Source organism: Leopardus geoffroyi, chromosome A2 (assembly GCF_018350155.1).
Source record: "Leopardus geoffroyi isolate Oge1 chromosome A2, O.geoffroyi_Oge1_pat1.0, whole genome shotgun sequence".
NCBI lineage: Eukaryota > Metazoa > Chordata > Mammalia > Carnivora > Felidae > Leopardus > Leopardus geoffroyi.
Window position 1 is genome coordinate 70234811 of NC_059331.1, and position 11354 is coordinate 70246164.

Genomic DNA, 11354 nt, shown 5'->3' on the forward strand with positions numbered 1-11354 from the left:
AAAACCAAACTCACGGGGCTGTTTTAATTGAGTCAGTGAAACAATGAATGCAAAATATATCGCATAGCACCCAAAGGTGCTGCTTAGCATTCCGGTGTGTGTTGGGGGGTGGGGGAGAGGGGGTCTCCACGCACCTCCACGCAAGCAGTTCTCTGACACCAGCTGGGTGTCTCTCCCCAAATCTCCATGTGTGCACCGGCCTCGAAGCTCTCTGACCCTGGTCCCTGTGGGTTTATATGGAGTCTTCATTAAATAGGCATTATTGATTAAGTTACTGACCGTGGGGACTGATGCAACCTCCAGCCCCTCCCCCATTCCAAGACATCAGGGGTGAGACGGATAGTTCCAGTCCTTGGGTGTGGTCCTAAAGCCACTCATTAATGTAGCAAAAGACACCTTTGCAGCTCTCATCACTTCAGAAATTCCTGGGGTCTAAGAGTTCTGTGTCCTGAGTAGGGATAAATTTCTTATTACAAATGACCACAGCACCTAACAGCATAGTAACACTCAATAAATGCTGCTGCTTCGCCCCTGTCTTCTTCCTCTTATGCTGTTTCTATTTTATTCAGGGTCTTTTATTTTATGTTTATTTATTTATTTTTGAGAGAGACAGAGAGAGCGTGAGCATGCTTAAGCAGGGGAGGGGCAGAGAGAGGGAGAGAGAGAGAATCTCAAGCTGGCTCTGTGCCGACAGAGCAGAGCCCAATGCAAGGCTCGATCTCATGAACCGTGAGATCATGACCTGAGCCAAAATCAAGAGTCAGACGCTTCACCAACTGGGACACCCACCCAGGCGCCCCTCATCCAGGGCCTTTAAAACATCAAAGAACTTTTAGTGTCTTAATGTCAGTAGGGGAGGGAAGGAAGCGGCTAGACTTCAGAGAACCAGGGTGATTTTGTTATAACTAAATTGGCGAACAAATAGGCCTCCCTGTTTGTGACCACAGATCCCTCCTCTAGGCAGGAAGTGGACTAGCCTCTCTCTGGGCCTCACTAACTGTCTCACAATCTCTGCACCAGGGAGATGAGAGAATGCATCTGCCAAGCCCTACAGACTCCAATTTTTACCGCGCCCTGATGGACGAAGAAGACATGGAAGACGTCGTAGATGCCGATGAGTACCTCATCCCCCAGCAAGGCTTCTTCCACAGCCCCTCCACATCCCGGACCCCCCTCCTGAGTTCTCTGGTAGGAAACATCATTCACTCTCAAGCTGTATCCACTGGTTTGAATGACATGTTGAGAGAAAGTGAGAGAAAATGAGAGACCCATCTAGTGGAACGTACATAGAGTCAAAGAAGTAAATTTCAACCCAGTGGTCAAGCCAATGTCAGAATGAACCAGTTAAGTGTATGAATTCTCTTATTGCATTGCCTCTACTGGATCATAACCTTTTTAGGTCTACTAAGGATTAGGATTAAATCAGAATGAAGCCTAGTTTTCTAAAGCTAATCGGTCAAGACGAAATTAAGCACCTTTAGTTGTATCCCCTCCATGAGACCCACCGGTCAGTGGAAATGGGAGAGAAGATGCAAGTGTACGATCAGCAATTTTTTGTTTACCTTTTGTTTGTTTGTTTGTTTGTTTACCTCTTTCAGAGTGCCACCAGCAACAATTCCACCGTGACTTGCATCGATAGAAATGGGGTATGTGTGAACACCTAATAAACCAGGATTAAACAACAGCTCTGGATCATGGCTCTCTTGGACATAGAAAATGCCTGTCTTAACCCAACTAATCTTGATTTTCCTTCCTGTATCTCCTTCCTTTCTTCCCTGGTTGGTTTCCCTGACCCCCACTCTGAGGTCAGTAATAGCTATCACTTATCACAGTGCTGTTCAGTATGTGGTTTGTGGACTTGGGGTAGCAGCATTACCTGGAAGTTTGTGAGAAATGAAAACTGTCGAGCCACCGGCCCAGACCTACTTACGTAGGAATGCTGGAGGCAGAGCCGAGCCATCTGTGTTTGAGGCGGCCTTCCAAGGGGTGCTCATGCTTGATCACATGAAGCCTTGATCCAGACCCATACTTACCAAGAGAGAAGCCGCCAGCCACACGTGTCTGCTTCAATTTCGATCGGCAACCACTGAAGAGCACAGATTATGGAACATTTCTGTTGTTGCCAAAATCCCTGCTTCACAGCACTGACCAGGTCCCTGCCACTTGCTCTGTGGTCTGTGAGCCAGCAGCACTGGCATCATCCGGGGGGTGGGGGGGAGGGTTGCTGGAAATGCAGAATCTCAGGCCCTCTCTAGGGCCTGCTGAATCAGAATCTGCATTTTACAAAATCTCACGTGATTTTTATACACATCGAAATCTGAGCAGCACCGACTAATAACCTTGCCTTCTTCCCTCCCCTCAGAGCTGCCCCCTCAAGGAAGACAGCTTCTTGCAGCGGTACAGCTCAGACCCCACTGGCACCTTGACTGAGGACAACATGGATGACACTTTCCTCCCGGCACCTGGTGAGTGGCTAATGCTGAACACGGTCATAGGCTTCCCCAGGCAGCAGGGCCAGCCTCCGTCCCCTGGTGCCCAGAGGACATACTTCGTTCAGGCTAATCCGGAGGTGGGGACTCTGGCAAATTCACAGACACAATGTAGACAGTGAGAGGCAGAGAAATACAAACCGAGCACACGTGAGGGTCTTTGTATTGAGCTCAAGTCACGTCCAGGTTGGAGGTGTGCTTTTAGAATCAATCAGAAGACGTTCTAGAATTTGAAGCAGGCATTAAAGGCGTGTGTGTGCGTGTGTATGATTGTGTGTGTGCCAGTGAGTGTGTGAACACGTGTGACAGATTCAATCCTGGCTCCATTCTTGGCCCATGAAACATGTATTTTCCTAATCTGAGCTTTATCCCCAGACGTACCATACCTGTGTGCACACATGTGCCTCAAGGCGGGCCATCTTTTTCCAAACTTTAAATTGGCAAGAGACAGATGTGCCAATTGCTTTGAGAAATACAGAAAGGAACGTAATTTACTTTGCAGCAACAGCCAGAGAATCATCCTCCCAGCTGTCCCTACACTTGGTTGCCTCAGGGAAGAAGATTGATAGGGTTCAGATGGTACACAGGAATCCTGCTTGGGACGATGCTTTGCTGAGTTCTTCACCTGCGATTTCTTTTCCATTTCAGAATACATAAACCAGGCTGTTCCCAAAAGGCCTGCGGGTTCCGTCCAGAACCCCGTCTATCACAATCAGCCTCTAAATCCAGCTCCTGGCAGAGACCCTCACTACCAAAATCCCCACAGCAATGCAGTGGACAACCCTGAGTATCTCAACACCCACCCCACTTGCGTCAACAGTGTGCTCGACGGCCCCACCCTCTGGGCCCAGAAAGGCAACCACCAGATTAGCCTGGACAACCCTGACTACCAGCAGGACTTCTTTCCCAAGGAAGCCAAGTCAAATGGCATCTTTAAGGGTCCTGCAGCTGAAAATGCAGACTACCTAAGGGTAGCACCACCCAGCAGTGAATTTATTGGAGCATGACCACAGAGGATAGTGTTGGCCGTCACCATCTCCAATGTTTCAGTCCCTGGGTCAAGCCACGGCAGCTACTCAGTGCTGATAGTCATGCCCACGTTAACTCTTGGACCCGTGGACTGGTTCAGCCATATTTGCTCTGATGGGACCCATCTTTCGTGCAGGAAGTTCCCCCTACTTGGATGCACTTTGGGGAAGTTTCTGGGACATTCCTTTGTCTTCGAACTGTGAGGCCTCCACAAAAAAGGCATCCAGCAAGAATATTGTCTGTTTGGGCAGAAGTTCACCTTGCCATGAGGTATATCTGATGAAACAAGCTGTGTAAGGAGTTTTATTGCTTGGGGGCCCTTGGGGTTTTTAATTGTCATTGTTGATTTTGTTTATAATGGGCTTTTCCAATGAGGAAGAAGCTTGCTTGTAGCACTTGCTGCACTGAGTTGATCCAGGCCCAACTGTGACCAAGAAGCAAGGGTCAGCGTCTTCCAGCTAACATTTGATTCCACTGACTCTGCTTCGTGATTCTTCCATTGCAAGACAAAACTAGAAGTGCTCTATGTCCTGAGCGGGACTTATTGGTACTGTATCAAATCATACCAGGTACGAGAGGATAAAGCCACTTTGAACCCTTCCTGACTGAAGAAGAAACGGAGGGGGGGAGAACTCTTCTTCAGACTTCTTTTTATACAGGTTTCCTCATGGTACTTACTCTCCATTGGTTGTCCAGTGTTTTCTAGTTATAAGTATTAGACTTACTTGTTTATTTTCCATTCCATTGAAACTCAGTATGCTTTCCCTGTCAGTAGGAGGAGACGGTACATCAAACCATAACCAGCATCGGCTCGTATTTAGACCAATAGCCTTTAATCAAGATGGAACAATAATGCAAAAGTTCACGCAAGAACATGGCTCTCAAATTTGAGTCTCGAAGGAAATACATCAAGTCCCTTAGGGGTCAAAGAGTGGCCATATATCGGGACACTGCTGAGGTACAGCCGCTCCTAAAACACTTTCAGCCTCCCACCACCAAATTAGGCTACTTATGGGAGATAATTTTCTTTTTATGTCACTTTAGAAGATTTTTACTCAAAGGGTACTTTTTTCCTTTCTGATGAGCTGCCCCAAAGCGCCCGCCTCGCTCTTTGGGAATGAAGGGATCCAGGCCCTGAGGCCCCTGTTGCGGGAACGCACAGCCCTCGCCGCTGGGGGGCGCATTTTACAGGTGGAAATAAAGACAACATTATATATAGGGGAAGAAACTGGTAAATATGAAATCAGAGTTTGAAATTGATGACAATGCCTTAACGACACCTACGGGTATTTTAGAAAAAAAAAATTCCCTCTTAAAACAATTTCCCAGTTATTGGAAGATCCAGATAATTTAGGACGTTAAGTGTTTTTCCAAACTGTGTGTCCCTGTAACCCGATCGGTTCACGGCAGTGCTTTGTATACAGTGTTTTAAACACTCTTAGTCAACATCCAGCTTATCAAGGGAAGAATGTTGCAGACAGTATTTCCGGCCTACGGATGTGTTCAGCCACACACACACACACACGCACACACACAATTGTCCTTTTGCTATTAAATTATTGACTGTCAGGTCAGGGCCGCACAGCTTTGTTACCAAAATATTGATCTTGTCCCAATGGTATTCAATACTCTTAAGCAACTATCCCAGCCCAGCATAAGCACTAACGATAGAAAAATAAATAAAACATAATCCCGATTCCAAGAAATTCACAATTTGGCCGAGGGAATTGACTCATAAAGGCCAACCTTAAAGCAACATGATGGGATGGTAGGCAAGACAGGTCTGCCAAGCACGGACAGCACAGAACAGGGAATAGTGGATGGGCCCTGCCTGGGGGGACCTGGAAGGCTCTTCGGGGAGGGAGTGGTAGAGTTGGGTCAAAGCAGGACCAGGGTCTTAGCCACAAGGGAAATGGGACGTGTGTTCCAAGCAGAGGAAAACTTGACCAAGAAAGCATCTGCCAGAGGAACCACTAATGAAAGTGGGAGAAAGCCTGCCTTAGGTGGTCTTTACAAACTGTCCCTTTAAGCCTGGGAACTAGCCTGTAAAATTTCCCAAGTGCCCTACATGTGGGTCTTTATGGAGATTTGAAAATGATGAGCAAAAAGATTAAACATCGTTCTAAGAATCTAACACTTTATGCCATTGTCAGTAAAGCACTTCTGTTATTTATTCACCTCAGAACATAAATATTTTGATCAGAAGTTTCTCCAGCCCCAGGAAACAGAATGATGCACATTTTTGTCACCACTTATTCTTCAAGAAGCAAGGGACTAGTGAGGGAGAGCAACTGAATGTGAGTTCAACTGTAGCAGTTAAATCCTAGTATTTTTGTAATTTGCAATATTTTACTATAACATAATAAAACGGCAAAAACTATTCAAGCTTTTTCTTTTTTTGTATTTCAGCTTTCCTGCATAAAATCTGGTTGCTAAATTCTCTTAATTGTAGGACTGTGTTTCCCAAAATGTCCTCACAATGGCTGTCCAGGGAGGTGCAGAGGGGGCTTGTAGATGCTTCAGAACCTGAGAATGCAGAGCCCGAGTCAAGAGCCCCAGCCGTCACTGTGGGCAGATGAGGAGAGGGCTCCCCGCAGCACCAGTATTTCCATTTCATGGCCCTGATTGGCCAGGGTTCAAAGCTTCTACTCTGTCTCTTCAGTTCCTCCTTGTTGACACTGGGTTCAAAGACCCTGGAGAGAGCTTGTTCCTTCCTCAGTTCCTGGAAACGTTCCCCTTGACCCCACCTTAGATTTGGTCTTTGGAAACAGTTCAGGGAAAAGTAGTTGGAAGTGAACGCTTACAATGGGCCAGCGTCCTCACACGTCTCGTATAAACTTTAAGGAGTCCCTGCTGTCATACTCTATGAAACACACTTTTGTCACCTCACAAAGTAAAAAAGATGAATCTTCCAAATTCTAGATTTGCTGAGTGCCAGTTGTCACTGGTTTTATAACCAGGAGCATTGTGGAGGCACCATATTGCGTTCCAATTGATAACAAGGCTTAGGTATTTGTTGAAAGTGCTTAATCTGAAGGATTCTGACTTAGTTTAGCTCAGGTGCAGCCTGGGCCCATGGGCTTTTCAGAGCTTCCCCAGCTTATTCTGATGAGCACCAAAGTTTGGGGAAACACTGGTATAAAGGAAAGGCCTATGGGGAGGCCCGTCCCTCAGCTGGAGGCATCCCGCTGGCCTGTTGCACACTCTCCAGGCCTCAGGTTACACAAGCAGGGGTCAAGTTGCTGAGTTATGGTGACCCACAGATCTCACCCTTGCTGCCAAACAGAATCACCTGGTGAGCTTAAAAAGCAGGGGCAGGGTCCCTGCAGACCAATGAAGGGGACTCTCAGGGCTCCCCACGTGATCCTAATGGGCAAGCAGAGGTAAACCCTCACCTCTAAGGTGACCTGTAAGGTCGTCTATACCATGCCCCCAAGTCAGGGCCGAATAGAAAAGCCTGAGTCAGGTAAAGGAAGGTGGTGGAGTCCTTAATATTCCTGAGACTTGCCCACTCGCGACCGTTCCAAAGCCTCTAATTCTTCATCACCGGCAGCTTACCCTGAAAGTGGCAAATACCCAAACCTGAGCCTCCGGAAAGCCCCGAAACAGTTTGCGTTTTCTAAGAAGTTAGAAAAATCGTCTCTCTCACAGTGAGGCGCTCACCGCGTGACAGCTGGTGGAATTGCCCTCAACGTCTACTTTGCATTTCTCTTTTGATAAGTGAACGTTTTTATTACAACGTAACAATCTGTTTATATTTCCTTGCCCACGGGCTGTAAAATCTTACTGAAAAGAAATCCTTGCCTCTATTACCAGCCACACCTGCCATATCAGGGGCATACATTTTTGTACTATGAAAGACACACTCACATAGGGTTTGTAAATGTTAATCTATTTTTGTAACTTTTTTTTGAGGAATAGTAGCCTCTCTTGTAGCACTGAACTTTGTAAGGTATGTTTTTAGAAAAACTCATTTTTCTACTAAAAGACTGAAATAGAATCAAAAGTCGAAACGGAAATCTTTGAAGGGATTTAAAGCAATGGAACGCTCCTCTTTCTCGTAAAAAGGCACAGCCTCGTCGCAGAGCTAAGCTAGGTCATTGTCCTGATAAAGAGGAATCATGCCTTTTATATTTATAAAATGAGAAAAGGTAAAAAGCACATATGGTTTAGTCTTCCGCTAAAGCAGGCTCTCTCCATGTTAGAGAAAAAGAATGATTTTGTTATTGCTAACACGGATCCAACTGCATGCTATGCTGTACTCAACTGCCAGCATGATCCTGTCGATGTAAAAAAAAAAAAAAAGCAATAATATAGCACTTTGTTGGTTTATATACACTAATCTGACTTTGATACAAATTATTTTTATTTTTATATTTATAGCTGATATGCATTTACCAATAGACTAAACAGATCTGCAGAACCCTAATAATGTTCAGCATGTTTTGGTTACTCAGTACACTGATGAAGTCCATGTTTCCCAAGCCTTCTCATGACCTCACCTTCCCATTCCCGAAAAAGTGTTCTCAGCCCCTGGCTGCACAGTGAAATCCCTTGGGGAGCTTTTGAAACTAGTGAGGTCCAGCTGCACCCCAGACCAATTCAATACAAATCTTTATGGGTGAAATCCAGGCATCCGTGCCTTTGAAAGCTCCTAATGGTCATTCTGATGGACAGCCAAGATTGAGAACCACCAACCTAGGTGCCTGGACAACTTAACGCTTCAAGGACCTCAGTGCCAGTTGCTGCGGGGGAGGACAGGTTCCGTGACAAGCTGCCTAAGCACTAGAAGGGAGAGGTTTAACCAGCTGATGAAAAGGGAAGGAAATGTGGAACAGATAGGTTTTTCCATTCCCCCTATTAAAGGTGGACTAGTGGTATAATAAAGGTAGAGAGCATTCTCGCTGCTGGTCCAACCAACATGGCACCCATCATAAGCAGGTAACTTTTGTTTGCCCGGCTAAAATAAAACATTGACATATATGGTACATTATAAAGGGGAGACATTAAGAAGATTGTGTAAGTAGCTGGATGGCTTTTACAAAACAATAGTCCAAGAAAAGGATTCTTGCTTTAAGAAACACTTTTATATATTTTCCATAAATTGCATCTGGGGAAAAAAACCTAAAGCAATTAGGATTTTCTCTTCCACGGTTAAAACTTTACAGCCACGTTACGCCCTCCGAGGTCACAGGTCTATCCTGTCTAAATTGCCCACAAAAGTTCTTACTATGCATCCCCACCCTATCACCTAGCAGACGAAACTTCAAGGAAAAGCATACTTTTTTTTTTTTTCCTTAGGTGCATTTAATTGTTATTTTTAAACCATTTGATCTGATTTGGTTACAAAATAATCTTATACTGTAACACCATCTCTTGGAAATGAAGAGATCCTATAGATCTGATGCCTGATAATCAGGGTGACCATGTCCAGTTAACAACAGACAGCAATACCTTCATTTCTAAAACAAGCAAGCAATAGCTTTATAGCTTCTATATATGGTACGTCTTAACAATGTAAAATTTTGCTGTGATGAAAGCAATATGTGTACAAATGAAAAGCAAGATTCTCTTTTATATGGTTTACACTGTTGATCAGAACATGTTGATTGTATATTGCGTATTAAAAAATTAGATGTATATTATTCATTGGTCTTTTCTTATAAGTACCTTATAAATAATAATATTGTATCCTTCGTTAGCGATGCAGTGTTGACAGTAGTTATTAATCATATCTGACCTACTGTAGATGTTCTTTCCCGATAACTTTTTTAAATTAATTAATAAACTTTATTTTTAGAGCAGTCTTAACTTCAAACACTGAACAACTGAGCGGAAACTACAGAGGGTTCCCATATCCTCCCTGCCCCCCACTCCTGCCTCCACTGTATCGCGTCCACACCCAAGTGGCCTGGGAACTTTTTAATGTTTGGAGGTTTCCTGTGCGAGACTGGGACTCCTCAATGCCGTGCTGTGTGGCAGCAGCGTGCGGTCTGACCGGGGTCTGCAGCCTCTTTGCACCTGTTCCTAGGACCTCCCCTCCCCTGATTTCCTTCATGGTGGAGAAACACAGAGCCAAGGGGAAATTCCTTTTTTTTTTTTTTAATTTTAATTTTATTTATTTTTATTTTTTTATGAGTATGATTTGTTGTCAAATTGGCTTCTGTACAACACCCAGTGCTCATCCCAACAAGTGCCCTCCTCAATGGCCATCACCCATTTTCCCAAGAGGGAATTCCTCGGTGGATGGGATTTTCCTATGGCAGACACCAAAGCAAACAGAAGTTTTGTTGCGATTCTGCTAAATCACAAATGCTAGAAGCCTGAAGAATGAACGAGGCACACCCTTGTGTGAGGGTCCCGCCCCCCACTCTGGGCTGCACGGCATACACCTTACCACCCACCTCCCTTACATCTGAGGGCTTTCCCAGTCCATGAGGACTCCATGTGGCGGAAACACTTATATCCTATGCTTCCTGTGAGCCAGGAAAGTAACCACCAGCATGGAGGGAAATTGTTCTGCCAAAGTCAAGGTAAAAGTTCTGTAAGAACCCGGTTCTCCAGCTAAGTACTTGAACACGTAAGGGAATAAGCAGTTTTCTCATCTGCAGTAACCACAGAGTGCGAGTCAAAGGGTGTAAACCCATCTCAACAGCTGAGGAAAAGCCAACTTGGTGATGAAGCAGGTGCCAGCACTGGGGAGGAAACTAGAAACGGGACCAGCAGCTGACCAGCTGGGAGGTGGGAGGGCACAGGGCAGGAAGAGGTGGGCGTGCGGTTTTAAGTTGGCTTTAGATTGTGGAACTAGCACCTGGAATCCCCTGGCCCTGGCCTGGAATCGTCCACAGGGCTTCAGATTTCTTTGACTTTCAGTGCTCTGACCCCAGAGAATAAAGCCCCAACTCCCTCTGCCACTGCTTTCTCCTGGACCAGCTGGTCGCCACACAATGCTCTACCTTGTTCCTGTTACTCAGGAGGACAGAGAGCAGGAAGTGGGGCTCGGCTGGCTCACGACCACCACTGATCCCTGCAGGGTTGACTCTCATCATTTCCAGGAAAATTGCAGCTTTGTTTTTGTGTTGTTCATTCAGAAGATCATCGGTCGCCTACATACAAACGGAGGGCTGAGAGTAAATTGTAATTCATGTGGAAGCAGGACTTCAGGATAACCGGGTCCCTGAAGAATAAGCAAATCGGGAACTTTCCAGTTCCCCATTGTAGCCCCAGGCTCCCCTGGCTTCCTGGCCTCCTGACCTTCCACACGCTGGTATTGTCAGGCACTCGGGAAGGAGTAAGCCTCTTAGAGCTCAAAGCCTTCGATTAGGGGGTTTAGCCCCACATAGAGAAAGGCAAATGTCAGCAAATGAGGTAGACTTGGAGAGCATTATGGGGCACTGGCCCCCTCAAGCCTCCAATGTCATGCCCAAGGGAAGGCCATGGCTTATGATCCCAGAGGAGTGCCCTTACCTCAGGGCCAACTCCCTAACACCATAATCTCCACCACCGCCCCACCATCCTGCTCCCCATAATTCTAAGCTGAAGCTCAGGACAAATGGAGTTTCAGCTTGAAGAGATTTTGCTCTGGGCCAATAATCTTGTGAAAGTAATTATAACTACCTGGGGAAAGAAAAGTTTTCCCAAGAACTGGAGGGTCTGAAAAGGAGGACAGAATTCTTTTTCTTTGGGTGTCCCTTTGCTCGGGGCTTGGGCAAGTCCTCCAGACCTTGCTCCTCTCAAGGTTTTTCCTCTATACCCAGAAAGGACATCTAAAAACTTGGGTAGACCGGGCGCCTGGGTGGCTCAGTAAATTGAGCGTCCGACTTCAGCTCAGGTCAT

At 45.8% G+C, this 11354-nt stretch overlaps 1 protein-coding gene across 2 annotated transcripts in view; it reads left to right on the plus strand.

Moving 5' to 3' along the window:
* The window catches only part of EGFR (epidermal growth factor receptor), a 213303-nt gene extending 204140 nt beyond the window's left edge, over positions 1 to 9163 (plus strand). For both annotated transcript variants that reach the window (XM_045494307.1, XM_045494308.1), the window contains 4 exons: positions 1021 to 1188; positions 1599 to 1646; positions 2363 to 2465; positions 3138 to 9163. In XM_045494307.1, coding sequence (XP_045350263.1) covers positions 1021 to 1188; positions 1599 to 1646; positions 2363 to 2465; positions 3138 to 3496 — 678 coding nt within the window. In that variant the 3' untranslated portion in view covers positions 3497 to 9163. The remainder of the gene's footprint in view (positions 1 to 1020; positions 1189 to 1598; positions 1647 to 2362; positions 2466 to 3137) is intronic.
* The last annotated feature ends 2191 nt before the right edge of the window (positions 9164 to 11354 follow it).